General features: G+C 54.1%; 4 protein-coding genes across 4 annotated transcripts; 3 read left to right on the top strand and 1 right to left on the bottom strand.

The window, feature by feature from the left end:
* Nucleotides 1–36: 36 nt before the first annotated feature.
* On the bottom strand, nt 37–2,059 carry COCSUDRAFT_59201 (hypothetical protein; the record flags this gene model as incomplete). The annotated part of the gene is made up of 6 exons (XM_005651169.1): nt 37–245; nt 596–773; nt 883–995; nt 1,143–1,323; nt 1,708–1,821; nt 2,039–2,059. 6 exons carry the CDS (start codon nt 2,057–2,059, stop codon nt 37–39), a joined length of 816 nt encoding a protein of 271 aa, XP_005651226.1.
* Nucleotides 2,060–2,702: 643 nt separating this feature from the next.
* COCSUDRAFT_12361 (hypothetical protein) lies at nt 2,703–4,937 on the top strand (the record flags this gene model as incomplete). The annotated part of the gene is made up of 7 exons (XM_005651168.1): nt 2,703–2,792; nt 2,897–3,038; nt 3,670–3,804; nt 3,886–4,031; nt 4,152–4,277; nt 4,466–4,704; nt 4,817–4,937. Coding segments are annotated over 7 exons (999 nt in total), but the record flags the coding sequence as incomplete, so codon positions are not given.
* Nucleotides 4,938–5,357: 420 nt separating this feature from the next.
* On the top strand, nt 5,358–7,520 carry COCSUDRAFT_11918 (hypothetical protein; the record flags this gene model as incomplete). The annotated part of the gene is made up of 6 exons (XM_005651167.1): nt 5,358–5,564; nt 5,797–5,927; nt 6,070–6,305; nt 6,404–6,619; nt 6,923–7,119; nt 7,320–7,520. The coding sequence occupies 6 exons, from the start codon at nt 5,358–5,360 to the stop codon at nt 7,518–7,520; spliced, it is 1,188 nt and encodes a 395-aa protein (XP_005651224.1).
* Nucleotides 7,521–14,706: 7,186 nt separating this feature from the next.
* COCSUDRAFT_52422 (hypothetical protein) lies at nt 14,707–20,027 on the top strand (the record flags this gene model as incomplete). Its single annotated transcript, XM_005651166.1, has 12 exons — nt 14,707–15,055; nt 15,318–15,521; nt 15,690–15,789; nt 15,902–16,018; nt 16,154–16,324; nt 16,555–16,740; nt 17,149–17,301; nt 17,677–17,861; nt 18,076–18,248; nt 18,701–18,945; nt 19,396–19,650; nt 19,857–20,027. The coding sequence occupies exons 1-12, from the start codon at nt 14,841–14,843 to the stop codon at nt 20,025–20,027; spliced, it is 2,175 nt and encodes a 724-aa protein (XP_005651223.1). The 5' UTR covers nt 14,707–14,840.

The following is a 20,027-nucleotide window of genomic DNA, read 5'->3' as shown; positions in this document are numbered from 1 at the left end:
ATGTACATGTACATCTACATGGCGCTCGCCTCATTCTCAGTGCTGGACAGTTGTAGGCAAAGCCTCGTCTGCTTTGGCAGTAGAAACATTGACGCCAAAGAATCCAGTCAGCACGAGTGCGGCCCCAACAAAGGTCAGAGCAGCTGAGGACGCGCTGGAGAGCCATGCAGGCTGCTTGAATATGGCGTCCATGATGACCGCGAATGGGACCTGCATCGAGAGGCCCACTGTGGCCACAGTTGGACCTGCACACCACAAGACTCTTTTAGCATCACAGCCTTTACACTGTTCTACAGCATTGTTATGCGTGCGCTTTGTGCAGTAACACACATGGATCATTCCAGTGTAGCAACTGTCTTGGAAAGGCTGCAGTGTTGCTGGAGAGCGCAGCTTACCAATAAGGAGCACCGCCCTGGCCCACAAGTAGTCTGATAGTACATTGTCAAAGAGACCTGCACAGCAATCTCACCGTCACATTCGCACAACATTCGAGGAAGGATCCTGCAACCGGGAACTGCATGCATGATGTACAGTAATGCCATGTATCGGGGGACAGTGTCACCATACTGATTGTGCGTGGGCTCAGCAGCCGCACCTTTGCAGACAGTCAGCCCCAGGATGCGCAGGGTCAGGCCGGCTGTCTGCACAAATCCACTGATGCGAAGAATGATGAGCACGGGCGCCAGACAGACCGCGTTCAGGAACCCCACGCAGCCAAAGAACAGCATCATGGTCAGGCTGTCATCATCCTGGAGCATCTGGCGTATGGCGATCTGTCCAAGGCCCAGGCACACTGTCAGGACGTCACAGCACTGAGTCTTAATTGTCTGCAAAGCATGGGGGGTGCATGGGATCCCCAAGAATGCAATTCAGACTGCCCACCGTGTAGGCAGCATACAAGAAGCCTGACAGCAACACGAGCAGATCCCCGCCCACGCTGCTTGTTTTTCCCCCATCTGATCGCCTTGCATCAGCAATTGTCACCAGAGCAGTGCCTGTGGAGCCAGAAAATGCAGCTTGTTCAGCGAGGCAATTTGTGCTTCTCAGTCAGCCAGAATTCCGGGGGCATTCCGATAGGGAGCATGCAACTGTCCAAGGAAAACCATCTGCGTTAATAACAAATGGCAAGCATCAGAGCTCACCTGCCATGCAAAGGAATATGAAGGCCAGCTTGCTGACAAGAAAGACCTCCAAGGATAGGAGGCATGCAAGTCCATAGGTGAACAGCGATGAAGTCGATGCCAGTATTGTGTTGGATGTCACCGTCGTCTCTGACAGGCTGACATTGAAAGTGTACTGAGCAGCAAACCACATTGGCGCCACCTGCACCCACATGCTCATCCATCTCTTGTCCCAATGTGCTCCAGTGCATCCTGCTCATGTGCACAGAATCAACAAAGGGGGAAGGGTGCTCACAACAGCTGCTGCCGCAAGCACTTTCTTGTCCAGCATTTTGGGCCAACGAAACCGCCGCCGCAGAGCTGAAATCGTGTTGCTGTCATCAACTGTGTGCTCTACTATTAGTTCTGTCCTCTCCGTGTCTGCCATTATGTGATGCCCAGCAGGAGCATGGGCCTCTCTTACTTCCGAGCTCCTGCAACAGCATCAACATTGACAGTCTGTCTGCAAATGTAAGCAAGAAGCTCTCTCGTGTTGCTGGGTGAGACAAGCTCACCTTGTGTCCCGGGTGCCTGATTTCAGCCTCACTGCCAGGTAGTAAAGCGGGAGGTAGACAATGAACAGCGAATTTGCGATGTAGGTGAGGAGGAACGGGTTCAGCCCCTCGGATTCCAGATCTTGCACCAGGAAGGATGCCAAGACCTGCGTGTAGAGAGACCCTCAATGTCTCTGTCAGTCCCGCGTTCTAGAGGCCATACGGTCTGCATTTGAAAGGGAAGAAAAAGGCTTCAAAATATGCTCCTCAGGCTATAAAGACTGAACGTACCCATATCAGCGCTACTATGACGATGAAAGAAAGCCCCAAGGCTTTTTGTCTGTGTTCTTTGCTGAGAGCTCGCCAGGAATGTCTCAGCCTGACCCATAACACATCTGCTGCCATTCCGTTGTTCCTTATAAAGAATTGTGCATGTCAGACGGAAAGGTCTATTCTGATGGTATAGAAAGCGATGCTGTGCTTTTAGGACTTTATACCACCTCTGTCCCGCACTTGCAGAGCAGCATTACGAGAATTTATCGCTGAGGTAGGTGAGGGGCTTGCTGCTGCTGTGTTATTGGGGCTGGGGCCAGGAAGGAATGCGCTTGCCTGCTTCTGTGGACGTGTTGCCGGCACGTGCGTGCACACCGTCAAACAAGAATTTCACTGTTTACCGGCATTGTTCGCTGATCTCACTATCCATTAAAACAAGATTGTACAATAACAAAGTGGCTTCAAGAATTGGCTGTAGTACGCCAGTGTAGTACCTTGTGTAGAAAGCAGATCAGAAGGCATCGCAGATGTCTGACAAGTGCGCACGATTCCGGCAATTGTTTCCTGTCCATTCATATGTTTGGTGTTCTTTGTTCTTTCTGGAGAATACACAGCACAAGACGATGTCGTTATACTCATCCCCATCATTAACATTTTTGGGAAGCTTAGTAGCTAGGGAGATCGTCCCGTTTGCTGTATTCTTGTCAGACAATAGATTTTGATAATCAGATCATGCAGCAAATCCTTGTCCTCAGTTGTCGTTCTTGCTTGGACCAGGATACTCTGCCGTTTTCACACCCAAGGCAACTGTCGCTATGGCTCGTCTTGTCGGTATTCCCATGATTTGAGTAGCGTTCCTTCGCAGGTGAGATTCATGCATATCTCAATGTATTGTCACGGTTGCCAGTGTGCTTTTATTCTTGAACCTTCTGTTGCCCCTTCAATGAAGAATTTTTTTGGCATGTGCAGGTGTGCAGCTACTTTCTGGCAGGATATTGTGCATATGGCAGGCGGTGTCATTTTGCACACCTGCAACCCGATGGAACGCCCCTGCCAGGCGAGCACATTGAGGCTCCTCGCACAGAAGAGCCAGCCTCGCAGGCCAGCAGTGGTTCCCATGCTGAGGAGCTGGGCGCCATGAGCCAGCAGCCATATGAATACTCTGGCCACGCAGATGCCGCCTGGCAGGACAATGAGGCTGCTTGGGGCAGCTATCCAGCTGATGCGCACCAGTCATACGCTGAACAGGATTACTCATATGAGGGGGAGAGTTGGGAGTACAGGCCAGAAGGTGACTCTGGACATGATGGTCCCTGGCAAGATGCGGAGGAAGGTACTGGCGAGGCAGCGCATGACCATCAGCAAGAGGCACAGCAGCAAGGGGCACAGCAGCCGAGGCTGCCGCTACCTGCGGACTTGGGAGACGCCTGGTAAGCCTTCTCTCTGCTTATGCCTGCCCTGGAGGCAGGATGCAGAGCGCATTGACTGTTGTCGAGATGAAGCAGTGTGCCTGTCATCCTAGTAAGCCACTTGTGGGTTGTTTGCATGTCGCAGGCGGGGCACTAGCTCATCTGATGATGATGATCAGAATTGTGGGCAGGACCCCAGTGCTTGGGGAAATGGTGCTACAAAGCATCTGGGGTACCACAGAGATCACGGGATCAACGCCGGGACTGCAGGTCATGATGAGTGTGACAGCCCTGAAAGCAGCGCAGAGAGCGACTTGAGCGGGGTGCATGCAGTCACGCAGCAGCTGCAAGCGTTTGGAGGGTGCAGGCAGGCGCATGACATCTGCCCGGAGTACAGCCGCAGTGGGTTCTGCTCGCGCGGGGCTAGCTGCAAATGGACTCATGGCGTCTACTGCCAGGCAAGCATCTGTGCGGCCAAGCCTGTAAGCTGAAGTTCCGCAGTTCAAAATCGAAGGACACCATCTGCTGATAGTGTCCTGAGGAGTGGAGTGTGTGTGCAGACCTGCCAGAAGTTTGCGCTGGACCCCACAGATCCTGAGCAGCGGGCAGAGCATGGGTCGGGGTGCCTGAGGAGGCATCAGAGGATCCAGGCGCTGGCCATGAGCCAGGAAGTAGAGTGCAACATCTGCATGGAAGTGTGTTCAGTCCAGAGTCCCTTGGCAAGCTAAGGCGGGCTAATGAGTGATTGCAAAATTGCAATTAATTGAGGCGCAAGGCTTCTCAAATTGAGGCCCTCAGGCCCGGATGCGCTGCAGGTGGTGATGGCCAAGGACAGGGTGTCAGAGCGCAAGTTTGGGCTGCTGAGCTGCGACCACGCCTTCTGCCTCGGCTGCATCCGCAGCTGGCGTAACAATGTCGAGAGCGGGGCAGATGTGTCAACGGTGTGTGCTCCTGCCCGCCACTGGATTGCACGCCAATCTTAGCGTGGCACTTTGTGCTGCATGATAGAGTGCTCGAGCAGAGGAGGGGGCTGACATTGATAGAGATATTCTTAGACCTGCCTATGTTTTGCTGACTTCAAGATAAAATTGGAGTGTATATGGCTGAGCAAATTGACTGGTGCTTGCAGGCGCTGAGGACGTGCCCAGTATGTCGGCAGACAACGCACTTTGTTACGCCCTCAATGACGTGGCCAACCAGCAGAGAGGACAAGGCCGCCATCCTCGATACCTACAAGTGCAAACTGTCCCAGATCGACTGCCGCCTTTTCTCCTTCGGCGAGGGGTCCTGCCCGTTTGGGACCTCGTGCATGTACAGGCATGCCTACAAGAACGGGCATCTTGAGGTGAGCATGTTTAAACAAAAATGGTTTGGTATCTTGGTGGCATGCTTGTTTGCATGCAGGCGACATCCTGTGCACAGCCATTGGCAAAATTTAATTCCATTATTTGGTGTCACAGGACCGCACATTCCGCAAGAGGCTGAATGCTGAGGGTGAGGTGGAGGGCGTGCGGAGCTCTAGGCTCTCAGATTTTGTCGCCTCGTCTCTGCAAGCGCAGCAGGCTCTTCGGCGCTCACTCAGGCCCGGGGTTAGAGCCTAGTCTAGAAATGTCATGACAGCGATGTGGGACGGCTGCTGGGTTTATTGCCAATGCAACAGTTGCCACTGCTGTGATGTGGAGATTATGCATGCACGGCGAGTGCTGAGGCCATGATGACTGCCAGTAATTGAATGTGTGGGCAGCTGCATTAGACAACACAGCAATGCCAGACTTGTCAAGCTCCAATCAAACCTTCTAGAGCGATGTCAACAGAATGAGGGAACCAATTTGCAGCCTTGATGTGGCATGTGCTTCAACACAGTTTGGATCTAAATTCAAAGGCAACTTGAAGTTTGTACCTCGTGGGCCCACGTGGTAGTCTTAGAGCACATGAACATTGCAACCGCAGGACATTGGGTTTGCTGAGCATATTTGCTGTACAAGGAGCACATCTGTAGCATACGCAAGGCCCCAGGGCCAATGGCACGCATAACACCCTTAGTACTTTGCCTGATCATCTGTTCTGCCTTCTCGGGAGGCCAATGTCAAGTCAGGAGATCGCGCAAAGGTCCTCCAAGGATTCCATATAAGAATTCATCTAGGACTCAACTCACCTCAAACGGGCGTGAGCCCATCACAAAGTGCAAAGTTTACACTCGTGATGCAACCCTCGATCACTTTTCATGGGTGGGCGATCCTCGCTTGCAATCCTATAGCTCTTGACGTATTGAGTCCTTGTATTCAAACTAGAAATCCATTTTAAAATTTAATGTGGTTGAAGTATTGAGTTGAAGACCTTGTAAAGTCCGCTATCTCGTTGCACATGCCGGTCATCATTGCCCCATCTGGTGGTCCAGCTTTTCAGCATTTATCTCCACGCAATTCTGATGTTCATCTGAAGAATATTTGTTTGAAGTAGGCAACTCCGCCTGACAACCGTACTACCTTCAAGCAACGTTACTTCCTGTGTAATGATCACTGGAAGTCTCACAAGGATGGGACTCGGGGGCCGATCTTCTTCTATGTTGGCAACGAAGCTGACGTCACATTGTAAGTCTGCACACACTCCTTGTCTTTTTGTTGGTGCACAACCTCTCGAAGAATGTCTCTTCATCTATTGCAGGCTCTGGCTGGCTCTGGCAGGTTCAGTAGGGTTGAGACCGAAGGATGCCTGCTTCAATGCCTGGTGCAGGTACTTGAATGCCACCGGGCTGATGTGGGAAAATGCAGCAGCCTTTGGAGCTTTGCTTGTGTTTGCAGAGCACAGGTACTATGGCGAGTCAAAGCCATTTAAGAAGGCGCTGCGCCACCACATGCAGTACCTGACATCAGAGCAGGCAATGGCAGACTTTGCTGAGCTCATTATGGAGCTCAAGGAAGACCTGGGCGCGCAAAGCAGTGCTGTCATTGGCTTTGGTGGAAGCTATGGTGAGCCTGTGACACTATGCATGCTCAATTGGACGTGCTGTTCTTATAAGAAGTAACTGGAAAAACCAGCACTGGTTGACGCTGCGCTTCCCTCCCAGGCGGCATGCTTGCCACGTGGATGCGCATCAAATATCCGCACATCCTGGACGGTGCCATAGCTGGATCTGCGCCCATCTGGTCCTACCTGGGAGAAGAACCAGCATATGACTCCGGCAGCTACGCCAAGATAGTGACCGCTGATGCCTCAGAAGCAGGAGGCTCAGCGCCTGCATGCGCGTCTAACGTCCGCGAGGTATGGAACCAGGGATCCTGGGGTTTGTGGCGATCCTAAGAATATGTAGGCAGGGCCTGCCTGAGTGGAACTTTAACAAGCAACATGCATGCTGCAGGCATGGAGGACATTGTTTGAGTTGGGGAAGGATGACAGCGGGCGAGGGAGGATTGAGGCGGCAATGCGGGTCTGCCCAAGGCTGCTCAACAGCAGCGATGATGTCTTGGCGCTGGCTGACTGGGCCAGCTCAGCCTGGGACTACATGGCCATGTGAGCATTCTAGCTTCCCGCCACCCCTGAACACCATTAGTAGTCAGGCATCTCTCAAACACTTGTTTTGCTTAAGCAGTGCAGAAAATTTGCTTGGACATGCGCAGGGGCAATTACCCGTACCCTTCCAGCTACATTCTGAATGGCAACGGCATCCTTCCTGCCTACCCTGTGCGTGTTGCATGTGAGTCTCTGCGCCAGGAGGATCTCGCCGGAAGCGACCTGCTCTCAGCATTTGCCGATGCTCTGGGCGTCTTCTACAATTACACAGAGGTGAGTATCAAGCCCAAATTGGATGCCCATTGTCATTTGCAGGCCTGCTTGTGTTTAGTATTGTTTGCTGCTCACATCCTGGGGCCCTCTGAATTTTCTGGCATCATCATTGTCGTACCGTTCTGTTAAGCGCCTAACACAACAAAGGGCAGAAAATGAATATGCAAAGCAATGCTTGAGACACTGGTTATGTGGTGCAGGATGTGGAATGCTATGACTTCGGAGCGGGTCCGAACCCAGAAACCGACGAGGACGGCTCGTTTTGGGACTACCAGTGGTGCACAGAGCAGTTCCAGCCCTTCTCAAAGGACGGCAAGCATGACATGTACTGGGCCCAGGTACCATCTCATACATATCACTCCCGCACAGAGCATCTGTCACTGTTGCAGAGTGTTGGATAGAACCAAGTCGCAGTGGTCCAATATTAATGGCTGCCAGGGCAGTTCCACCTGAATCCTGACTGTGGTGTGGGGGCTGCGGGTTGCAGCCTTTCAGCGAGGAGGAGTCAATCAAGACGTGCCAGGAGAATTGGGGCGTGACACCGCGGCCGCTGTGGGCCACTGTGGAGTGGGGTGGGCGGCGCATCGAGTCCGCCTCCAACATAGTGTTCACAAATGGCCTTCTGGACCCCTGGTACGCAGATCTTTGTGATGTGCACTTGAAGCTGAGCACAGCCTCGTGTGGAAGCTGCTCCATTCATGCAGACATGAGAGCACTGCACATCATGCAAGTATGCGGCCATATTTCAAAACGCACTGGGACTGAGATCTTCCCCATCTTGCCACACTCCTGCTGCATCTCTCTGAAGACAAGCTATCTGCCGAAGTTTCAGGGCTTAGAAGTTTGGACCAGGTGCATGACACATGCCAATGTGGCCATGCAGGCACGGCGGTGGAGTATTGAAGAATATCTCAGACACCCTTGTAGCAGTGGTCATCCCGGAGGGTGCACACCACCTGGACCTCATGTTCTCCCACCCCCTGGATCCGCCCAGTGTCTTGGCTACGCGCGCCACCCAGCTGAGCAACATCCGGCGCTGGATTGCCCAAGCCGCGGCAAGGCAATCGAAAAGGACAAGGGCCATGGGACAGCACGGCATGGCAGTCCAGTAGTGCATGCTGTTGCCAGTGCAGGGTTGAAAATTTCTTGACTTGGGGGATGACTAATCAGCACGTGGGCCAGCTAGACTCGTTTCTGCATCAGAAATTGCTCCTTTCGAACGCTGAGATGGGGACATGCTAGTATTGTGAATTGTATACGCATGGTTAACCGTTAATCATTTAGCAATCGATCCTGCGTTCTATTCGGGTGTGCATTATGGGACAAGGTGCCGTACGCTGTTTTCTCGGATCGCCTCCTTAGAGAGCAGATAAGAGCAACCAGGAGGCACATCGAACCGTCACAATGGAATATGCATTGTTGTTACCTGTACTGGTCCTATCACTGGCCTTCGCTGTCAGCGTCTTGATCTACAGCATTGAAAAGGTAGCTGGCCGGCGGATCTCTGTTTTCCGAAGGAAAGGCACTCACCCAAGTGTGTCAGCCGAGCGTAGCCCCCGCAGGCCTAGCAGCTCAGGTGATTTCTCTCTCCTGGGACAAACCGGAATGCCTTGTCTTGACCATCGATATAAAGGGAATCGTGTCCCCTTGGTAGGGCCCCCGAGCATCTTGATTATATTCATTTGGGGCACTTGCAAGAATGAATCTTTTCGTTGCAGAATGATGTATGGTATACTATCAGTTGTATTCTGGTTGTCATTGAAGGCCAATTCAGCGACGTTCGGGCCGTTGTATTTGTCGAAGCTGGCTATTTGTCACTATTGTGGCAGGATGCCCCGAGGCTCAGGACACCGACAGGTCACGCGAGGCGCCCACACCAGTACTGGAAGCCCATTTATCGAAGAGTGTGTCGGTGGGCAGCTATCAATGGTCAGGGATCGGGGTGACAGTGCGCGACAAGACCACTGGCAAGCCCAAGCGCCTCCTGCAGGGCTGCGCTGGCACTGCTCTGCCAGGAGACCTAGTGGCTCTCATTGGCCCCTCAGGTACTCATCACCACCCACATCTATGGTCCCTTCAATGTTCTCAGTTGCTGTGGGTTTTGCATGCCCAACAACTGCACTGAGACCAAGTCTGTTTCAAAGCACCTGCAGTGATTCTATTATCCCTAAGCCGAGGTATGCCCAGCTGACAGCGTGGCATTGCTGCAGGGGCGGGCAAGAGCACGCTGCTGGATGTGCTGGCCATGCGCCTCACGGGCGGCTCTGTCTCCGGCCGCATCACTGTGAATGGCCGCAAGACGCCCAAAGCGCGATTCCGCAGTATCTCTACATACGTGCCTCAGGTGCGCGTCCCTCCTGCCCTCTTTACAGCTGTAAAATTCAAGATGCATGCCTGAGTCCTAAGGTCCTCCTGCAGGAGTTATTTGGGGCAATTCCAGGTATTCCTCTGGTCATCAGAAACTAGATGACATCTGGATGGGGCACCCTATTACCTGCATAGCAGGGATGCCTAAAGGACAGGCCTGGCTCGGCAAGGGGTCACTACAGACACTTGAGCGTTGAGGGACAGGACGTGGGGTGTAAACACCTGCACCCGAGCAGCAGGCAGCCAGCCGGCCGGCCTGCGGGCAGATATGAAATTGGTAGGCGGAGAATTAAGGGTAGCCGGGGGATGTGTGCGTGCGCAGGAGGATGTGTTTGTGCCAACGCTGAGTGTGTGGGAGACGTTGGCAATCACGACCAATCTGCGCATGCCGCAGTCCTTCAGCGCCTCCGACAAGGAAGCCCTCATGCTGGACTCCCTGCGCTCCATGGGCCTGCTCAAGGTCAAGAACAGCCAGGTGCGGCGCTCTGACAGCACTCTTCTTGCGATGCATGACAACATCTTCCTGCCCAGAAGGCATTGCAGAGGAACCCCAATGGACCAGTAAGAAGGTCTGGTCCATTGGGGTTGGACCTAAGGGCCTTAGCAGGAGGCCCCTCATCACTGTTGTTCCTCACCGCCTGCATGCTAGCCGCCAATGAGTCCCTGTAAGAGAAGGAAAGAGCCTGCTGTGGCAATGCAGAATATGCTGGGAAGGCAGAGACAAGCTTGACGGGAGGTCTGAGCGGGCAGAGACGGCTGTGAACTTGCTTGCTGCTTTGATTGAGAGCCCACACTCTAGGGACGGAAGTCTCTCCCATCGCATCCGACAGAGCAGAGAATGCCGAGCATCCCACAGAGCTACAGTACGGACAAGGCGGTCTGACACAACATGCAATAATGTGTGCAGGTGGGAGGACTCCTGCCGGGGGGCCTGACGGTGCGGGGGATCAGCGGCGGGGAGAAGCGGCGGCTGAGCATCGCGTGCGGCTGCGTCGGAGCACCGCGCATCATCGCCCTGGACGAGCCCACCAGCGGCCTCGACGCCAACGCTGCGCTGGTGGTCATGCAATGCATGGCGCGGCTGGCCGGGCAGCAGCGAATTGTGGTATCTTCCATTCATCAGCCGCGCGCGGCCATCTGGGACCTGTTTACCAAGGTCCAAGTGCTGTCAGAGGGCCGCATGCTCTACTTCGGCCCCACTGACCAGGTACGCGCCCCCTGCTTTCCGAATGCAGTCTCCAGCCGAGATTGCTGCAGAGCAACGACAGAAGAACACGCATGGAAGCAAACATGCCAGCAAGACAAATTGCTGTGTCTGAGAAGGGCATGCATGTAGAGCACGGACTGAAATTAGCGAAACAACTAGCGAACACAAATAGCTCTGTGCATGGATGCTGCGCAGCACGTGCATCTTGAGCACGTTTACATAAAGCAAATGTTCCAACAGAGGGATTGACAGTATATATGCAGCATGCAGATCGCACAAAAACTCAGATGGGGAATTTGTGCTTGGCAGGTGACGCAGTGGTTCACGGACAAGCTGGGCTATGAGTACGACCCGATGGTGCACGGCAACAGCTCTGAGTGGCTCTCCGACCTCATCTCCATCTCCTTCACCAACCCTCCCAGCTTCTTCAAGCGCAGCATGCGCTCCCTCAAGGTGCCTGCACTTGATGCTAAATGCCTTTGCTACGAGCATTCCTTCTGATAAGCTCACGGTCTTCTGGCAAGCTCTAGACCGTGCTCCTGGAGACCTCAGCACCTCAAAAGCAGGAAGGTAGTCGCGCTGATGTCTGCAACGGGTTCTTTTGCACAGGATGTGGAGGCAGCGGCTGCCAAGTTTGCCAAGGAGAACCCGACCATGAGTGCAGCAGCGCTGGAGGCAGCGGTGAAGCCCATGAAGGGCGCACGGGATGTGGTGGTGGCTGTGCATGCAACGCAGCGTGAGGAGGAGGCCGAGCCCAGCGTCGTGGAGGAGGCCTTCAGCAGGTGCTGCCCTTCCCTCCCACCGCACATAATTCGCCTTGTTCTCTGCAAGAGGAGATAACGATGAGTTGTTCAGAGCTTCCTCAGATCAAGCGCTATCGCTCTCTCCCCTCTGAGCTCTTCCTGGCACTCGATTGCCAAGCATGTCAGCGAGCATGCCAGTGAGCCCTGCTTGAACCATATTCAAATTGCTGGGCTACTCTTGCAAACGGATCTCCCACAGGCCCCTTTGCTGACTCCACAATGGAGTCAGAACAGCCGCGCCCCCAGGGCTTGCCATGATCACCCTGGAGAAAGAGAGTCTGCCAGCGGCTGAGCAGGGAGCGTGGCGACTGCGCAGGTCCTTCCCGACGGATGTGTGGAACCAGTACTGTGTGCTGCAGCGGCGCGCGCTGCAGGCGTACACGCGCAACCCCGCCAACGTGGCCGGCCGCACGCTCATGGCTATGTTCATCGGCATCATCGGCGGCCTCGTTTTCTACAAGCAGCCAGACGGTGCAGCACTCCACATTCTTGGCTGAGGCTTGCACCGCAGCAATGCATGCCCATGCGATGTGTCCTCCATCAAGCACTGATCTTGTTTGCCGGCTTGCACAGCCCTCCAAATAGGCTTGGAGCAAGTTTGTGGAGGCTGACAAGACTTCCATGCTGTATGGCAGGGCATGACGGCATCCAGCAGAGCCTCTCGGCCATTTTCTTTGCCGCCCTCGTGCTGGCTCTTGTTCCCTTCACCTACATGTGCGCCGCTTCCCTTTGCTCCGAGTGCCAATCTCACTTTCTTGCCTGCCATCCCTTTGTGTGAAATTGAGCCCCTGAAATGTTGAGCGATGCGCTGGAGATGCGCTCACCCCAGCACTGCAGAAATTATTGGCGACCTGTTGTGCAGGTCGATGTTTGTGGCCGACCGCCATTTCTTTGTGGTGGATCCGGCGCGGCCGCTGTACAGGACGGCTGTGTACTATGTATCCATCATGGCTGTAAATGCCTTTGTCACCGTGCTCAACAGCGCTGTCCTCACCCTCATCCTCTACAGCATGATCGGTGCGCACCAACCTCTACACCCACGCTGACCCCCAAGCAACTTGCCGCATCTAGCTATAGGCCAGAAATCCGCACTAACATGCCAAAGATGGGGCCTGGTATCAACTTCACTGTGTCGCGGGAAGGGGAATCCAATGCCAAAAAGCTGATTGATGCACTGTATAAAATAGGTAAATTGCAGCTTAATTTGCACTGTACCTAGAGCTGTGATGCACCCAAAAGTGCAGAACTTTATTTGTTCACACTTACCCCTACTTCTTAAATAAATAAAATTTCGAAATTCTCTTAGCACTTGTTCTACCGAGTGTGGCGCTGTGATGCAGGGCTGAGATTCACAGCAAAGGCGGTGGTGCTGTCAACGGTGGTGGCCTGCCTGCACAGCCTGGTGGCGGTGCAAGTTCTGGTGCTGTGCGCGTTCCTGACCCCCAACCAGGATTTGGCCTTTGTTGCTGCCGTCAGCTACGATGTCCTCAGCTCCCTCCTCGCCGGCGTCTGGGTCTACATCGGCAACATGGTGCGCACACAAAACACACACATGCTGCCCATCATGCGCTGCCGCCCTGAAAAATACACGGCCTCTTGTTGATTAGGTGACATGCCACCTCATGGCCTTGAGCGCTGAAGCTGTGAAGCTATGGAGCACAAGGTGGGACTTTAAGAATAAAGCAATACATGGAATGCATTAATGAAAGCCACTGCGAGTGCATTAAGGAAAAGTACGGTGTATAAACCTTATAGAAAGCAAAATTTCACGAAAGTGGGTTGCTGGGTTGAGTACGAAGAAACTATGCCCAAACATTCTTCAAGTGCCAAAATCATGGAATTGTGTCGCGCAGGTGGGCTTCCTGAAGGTGGTCTCCTACGCGACATTCTTCCGCTACACCATCAACGCCTTTGTCAACCTGCAGTACGCCGAGCGCGACGACGGCTGCGGCCTGGCGCCGCACTTATCGCCCCAGGAGACAGCCGCCATTGCCGCCGGCCGGGCCGCGCCGCCGCCGAGCGGCCGACAACTGTGCGACGAAATCCTGTCGTCCACGGACATGCAGCTCAGCCTTGCCGGCTGCTTCGGCGGCCTCATTGTGCTGCTGTTCCTGCTGCACTGCGCGTCGTTTGCTGCACTCGCGAGATACACCAGGAGAGCATGAGCGGGTTCAGGGCCGAGGGGGTTTTTTGGGTTTGGAAAGGAGAATGATGATAGGTGTGGTGTGACCAGGGTGGGCTCTTCTCCATGCCCCCTGCATAAAAAAGGCCCTGTGTTTCCATCGCCGGAATTGAAGTCCAAGCAAGTTTCACATGCAATATACTATGCTGAGGAAAGCGCACATGCGCTGAGCTTGTGACGACATTGAGTTGCTTGCAGCGCATGTGTCTCCTTTGAATGGACGTTGTACTGAAACGGCAAGCTTTACATTGAGAAAACACTCTTAAATCAAGGTATTTGAAATGCTCTTGACCAGGATGCTTAACAAATGAGTGCAAGATGACGTGTACATTTACTTAGGCTGCTCGGATGGGCCGATTCTGTCCCGAGGATCCAATCACCAACTTGAGGTGCAATCCGCCAGTTCAATTGATTCAGGGGCAGTGCTAGCTTTCATTGCATGCCTGCACAGTTTAGACTCTTTGGTATCCCGAACTTCAGATTAGGTAGTGCAAAATTGGATACTGAAAGCGACCATGCATGTCAAGAACGGGCCATGCGCATGAGCCTGTGTTGTTGAAGAGTGGTTGATGTTATTACAAGAAAGTTGCTTGTAAGAAAATTGTGAATAGTAGCTGTCACCTTGTCTAATTCCTGGGTGCCACTGACAAGAATGCTAGCTGTGCACTCGAGAGCTCACTCCACTGCATGTACTACCTAAGCTGCTGCCACTGTGCGGCGTTCCGAACGTCGAGTCAATGCCAAGTTGGTGTACCAGTGAAACGAGGGGCCAATTGCTAGAGAGTAATACAAGCTAGCGCTGGAGATCTAAGGTACTGCATCACAACAGCAAAGAATTGCTTTTCTGGGAACTAGCAACCTTGAATTCATCGATGGCCACATGACTTAACAAAATTGAGGTAAGTCTGTTGCATGCATGCAGGGGATAATATGCGCCAAGTCAGGATCCCATCTGAAGTCGACGTGTCGCTGTTCCCAACTGCCTCTGTGAATGCATATCACAACCAAGCATCTGCACCCTCAGCCTCAAGACAACCATCTTATCATGTCTATTTAGACCAAAAGATTGACCTGATCAGGTTTGAGCTTGTGAGTGCAGACCGTGTACTCGGCCAAATGTTGAACTAGTATTTTCCGAATCCCTTCGTGCACCAGCTGAACCATGCAGATCAGTTCTGGAGGCCCATTTAACACACATATGATGCATCACGCATCACGTTTCAGTAATACTCTCCATAGCTATCGGAGCAGTCTCCACACGAGGAGATGTTGGGCACCTTTTTGCAGCGCCAGGCTGAGCAGAAGCTGTAGTATGCCGAGTCGGCACTCGGGCGTCACCCTAGACAAAGTTTATCTCCAGAATGCCCAGCCACTCAGGTGAGCAATGCCTGTCGGGGACATTTCTTGCTCCATGGATGTTTCCATGGAAGATATGGGACTGATTCGTTCTAAGCGCAGACATGCTCATTTGTCTTTAAAAAAGTGGATGAAGCTCATGGAAAGGGGATTTGTGCCTTGTTGTACAGTCTGGTTGTAGTAGTGGGCATTCTCCAAAGCATGTCGCTCGCACACTGCCATCCTCAAAGCAGCATTTATGCACACATTGAGCAAGCCCATGACATGTTACTACCTCTTACAGGATACCTTGGAGCACATACTTGCGTGGCAGAAGGAGAGGAGACTGCTGTGTGACAAGTGCAGTACCTGATCCTCTGCTGCCGCTGGGCTTGGATTTTCTTACATTCCTTGCAGCCACAGTCCTGGTCATCCCAGTGTTCAAGTCGGTGAACGCATCCCCTGTACTGGGTTTCCTCTTCTCTGGCCTGGTGCTGGGACAGCTGGGGTGAGGACTGAGATCCATACATTCGTGAAGCACCAAAGGGATTCATCCCTGAGCCAGCAACTGTCCTAATGAGAATAAGCACTTACAGTAAGTTGCAAATGACTGTTCGTTGCAAGTGGCTGTCGGTCAATGCATTGTTGCTCACGTGGCTGGAAATGTGCCATGCAGGCTGTTCAGGAATACAGAAGAATTAGAGAAGCTGTCGGAGCTAGGAGTCCTGTTTTTGCTTTTTGAGATGGGCTTGGAGCTCTCTTTGGATCGGCTGAAGGTATGTTGTTGCATCTGCTTGATCTGCCAGTCGCGCACTCTCATTGCTCTACATGCAGTTTACAGTGGAACTCAGCAATTCGGCGTGCACTGACTCCTTGCCTGATATGTAGGCGCTGGCAAAGTATGCATTTGGGCTTGGCACCCTCACGATGTTTGCGAGCACTGTGGTGTTCACCCTCATGTCGCTCCCGCCTGGCAAGGGCATCGGCACCCAGATCCTCGTCAAGGCAAGCACACACTCCTCGCTCGCACCCATACCATGCACGCACATGCAGAATCACCATGGTGAGTGTATCAGTGTCTTGTCTTGATTGCATTGGCCAGTGGAAGATTTGTGGGTCAGATGGGCAACGATCTTGCAGGTGTTTCATGCATCGCCAAAGCTGGCAGCGGTGGGCAGCGTGGACGAGGCGGTGGTGATTGGCGCGGCGCTATCGCTGTCCAGCTCAGCGTTTGTGCTGCAGCTACTGAGCGAGCGCGGCGAGCTGGCCACCAAATTCGGCTCCGCGACGCTCGGCATCCTGCTCCTGCAGGTGCGTGCTTTGTCTGCTCTTCTTTTTCTGCTCCTCTGCTGTGGCCGGAAGCTCAGTTTGAACCATTCACTCAGCATTGCATCTGGTCTCGATGGGTAGTAGCCTGCACATCGATTTAAATGCAGCATTCAATCTCACAAATTGCCAATCCATTGCCTGCTTGCAGCGCTTCAAAGAGTCACTCTGCAGCATGAGCGGTGCTGAGTAGGTGTGTCTGCATGAGTGTGCAGGACATAGCGGTGGTGCCTTTCCTGGTGCTGCTGCCGCTGGTGGAGAACAACGATCTGGTGGGGCAGGCTGGGCAGAGCACGATGACGCTGGTCGCCTCGCTGGGCCCCACCGCGCTGCAGACCGTCTTCGGCCTCGGCGCCCTCCTGCTGGGCGGGCGCGTCGTCCTCCGCCGCATCTTCGAGCTGGTGCGCCTTTCTATTCTAAATAGCTCAGTACCTGCAACCTGCCTGCAGACGCACCTTGCCTCTGTAAATAGGGGCGTGTAAGAAGAAGAAAAATATTAATAATAACAATAGGCCACCCCTCGTTGGACTCGCCAGATTACACTCGCCAGATTACAAGCAAGACCCAATCAACCGTGCGCACGGTGCTCAGTATTTATACCGCCCCTCGCCAGCCGGGGCCTAGCAAATAGCAAATCAATTCCTGCAAAATATTACTCTACGGACGGTGTTCAGATCATCATGATTGCAAGGTGTGTTTGCTGGCTGTGCAGGCCTCTGAGATCATGTCATGGTCACAAAGATTCAAAAATTACACAAAATTTTGAAAGTTTTCAATGATCCTGAAAGTTTGAAATGTGCGCGTGACAGGTTGCGGAGGCGCGCAGCGACGAGACGTTTGTGGCTCTGTGCCTGCTGACGGTGACGGGCGCCAGCCTGCTCACACAGAAGCTGGGCTTCTCCGACACCATGGGCGCTTTTGTGGCCGGGGTGCTCCTGGCAGAGACCAACTACAGCACCCAGGCACGCCCCCCCATCTCCAAAACCAGATGATACAAGGCAATAGAGGAGTTGCCATGTAATATAAAAATGATGATTAAGGTACCATGTCCATGTGCAAAGGTTCCTACAGCGAGTAGCGCTGCCTCCAGCGATCTTCCAGCGACCATGAGTGAGGAGGCCAGCAGTCCTTCACCTTTCCTCCTTGCATTGCTCTGAACTTCCTCACAACTTCAGAGTGTTTGCAAGGATCTGAGGTGGATCCCTGCACCTGCACTCGAGCATCAAACATCACTGCAGCGCCCGTGATGCTCTGCACCGATATTTGGATGACTGTGGTGCCCTCCTGATGGGCACTCATGAAATCACACATGTTATGAGGGTGTGCTGATGTGGCAGGTGGAGGCGGACATCAGGCCGTTCAGGGGGATGCTGCTGGGCCTGTTCTTTGTGACCACTGGCGCCAGCATGGACGTCAGCCTGCTGCTGCACGAGTGGAACATCGTGCTCTCCCTGCTGGTTGGTCTCATCGCCGTCAAGATCGGCATCATTGGCTCCCTCGCGCCCTTCTTCGGCCTCAGCAGGTCGCCCTTCTCTCTCTCTGAATGCAATACACACTACATTAACTCCATGCATGCCGTACAGAAGACTCCAATGTGCATGTGCTCGTGCTCGGTGGGTGGTTACATTCTGCTGTGGCCATCATCATAAAGGTCAATATACTTTCAGACAAGGCCCATGCGCAATGACATGATACACGCGCTGGCGCTGAATCATTGGGGGATTTTGGGTATGCAGGCAGGAGAGCATCCGCACGGCTTTCTTGCTGAGCCAGGGCGGTGAGTTTGCGTTTGTGCTGCTGAGCCTGGCCAATGAGCTCAAGGTGCTGCCCACGGACCTGAACCGGCTGCTGATCATCGTGGTCGTCCTGTCCATGGCGCTCACCCCCTTCCTGGCCGAGGCTGGCAAGCGCTTCGCCGACTCCACTGTCAGTGACGACGCCTCCAAGGGTGCGCCCAACTTCTTCGCCATGCGCATGCCTGGGTCTGGCGGCCCCTGCGTGCACGCCTCAGGAGTTGCTTACTAAGTATGCAGACCATGCGCACCGGCTTGAACCATGTGAGGATAAAGGACACTGTCTCATGCGTTCTGGGATGCAGCAGCGTTCTCACCAGGAATGCTGATTGAGCGCAAAGCTTTACATTGTTGATGGTGCCGCTCTGTTGAGGAGGAGGCAAGCTTGGTGGTCCAGTCATTTCTGGCCAGGCCTTATGCAGCAGCTGAATCCTGAGTAGTGCTGTGGGTAAGCAGCCCGGCAAGGCATGCTGCCTGTCCTGCTGACAATCACACGTCGACAGTCAACGGGAAGGCTGCTTGAGCCGCTCGGCCTGAATTCTGAGAAAACAGTGCGGTGCGTGCGTAGACAGCGGGTACTCGGGTGAGGCATCGGAGGGCGGGGATCCGGGCGTGCTGGACAGCCGGGCAGTGGTGATCTGCGGGTTTGGGGAGCTGGGGCAGACGCTGGCCAACATGCTGGAGTCGCCCCTGGCCATGAGCCTGGAGCGCGGCGTCATCCCCTACGTCGCATTCGACCTGCAGCCCAGCCGCCTGCGCCGCGCGCGCGAGGCCGGCTTCAACGTACTCTACGGCGACGCCTCCCGCCCTGCAGTGAGCGGCACTTCTCTTTCTTATCACTTCTCTTCTTCGTCAACTGTACTAGACGCTGCTTGCTCCTGGCTCTGCCTCCTTGTGTTTCACCTGGGAGGGGGACAGTTGCTGCTTGTCTGGGGTGTTTCCCTCTTGAAGATGGTCTCCAGGCTTCATGGCTTAACGTGCTCCAGCCGTGCCTCTCCCACACCAATAAGAAACCTCACAGGATTCTGCCATGCGATGCCGTTGGTAGTGCGACCCATAGGACCATACTCTCAGAGCCATAGGACCATGCCCTCAGACCCAGTCCTTCGATGTTATAGTCTCAGCAGATCCCCAAGCTGTCACATTGAGCCACCCGAAGTTTGCCAAAGCAAAAAAAGGACAGCCCGATCTCGAACTTATTCGTTTTTGGAAAGACGGCATACAGGCAAAGGAAGCTGTGAGTGATATCCTGCCGCGGCGCAGGTGCTGGAGGCGGCGGGCATAGCGGATCCGCGCGCGATAGCAGTGGTGTACACGGCGCGGGCGCGCAGCGTGGCGGCCGTGCGCAGCCTGCGCGAGGGCTTCAGGGACGTGACCATCTACGCGCGCGCTCTCGACTCCCTGCACGCCGCCGAGCTCAAGGCGGCCGGCGCGTCCACCGTGATCACGGCCAACACCGAGGTCGCCACCGAGATGGGCTCTCAGCTGCTCTTTGGCCTTGGCGCCAACGCCAACGGGGTACGCTGCCGTCCCTGTTCATCCCCTATGATGCATCTCCGTGTGACCTGAAGAAAACGCAGGCAGCTGCATGCGTGCAGTTTAGCAGTAATGTGTTGAGCAGCTACTGGCACAGCACTTGTTTCTGGAGCTGCTGCCGTTCCGTGATGGAACTAATTTTGTTCCTGGCAACCTTTGCCAAGGGAGTTGCTATGTTCACTGCGCAGGTGCGCGTGCTGGTGAACGAGCTGCGCAAACAGGTTGACACGCGCGTGGGTGAGCTGGCGGATGACCTGGTGGCCGAGCCCCAGCACGCCTCTGGAGACCCGGACGGCCTCATCTTCAAGGTCGACCAGAAGCTGCTGCCGCCAGCGGTGCGCCCCTTAGCAGCACCTTAG

This window comes from Coccomyxa subellipsoidea, assembly GCF_000258705.1.
Source record: "Coccomyxa subellipsoidea C-169, whole genome shotgun sequence".
Classification (NCBI taxonomy): Eukaryota; Viridiplantae; Chlorophyta; class Trebouxiophyceae; family Coccomyxaceae; genus Coccomyxa; species Coccomyxa subellipsoidea.
This window is presented reverse-complemented; position numbering and strand designations above follow the sequence as displayed.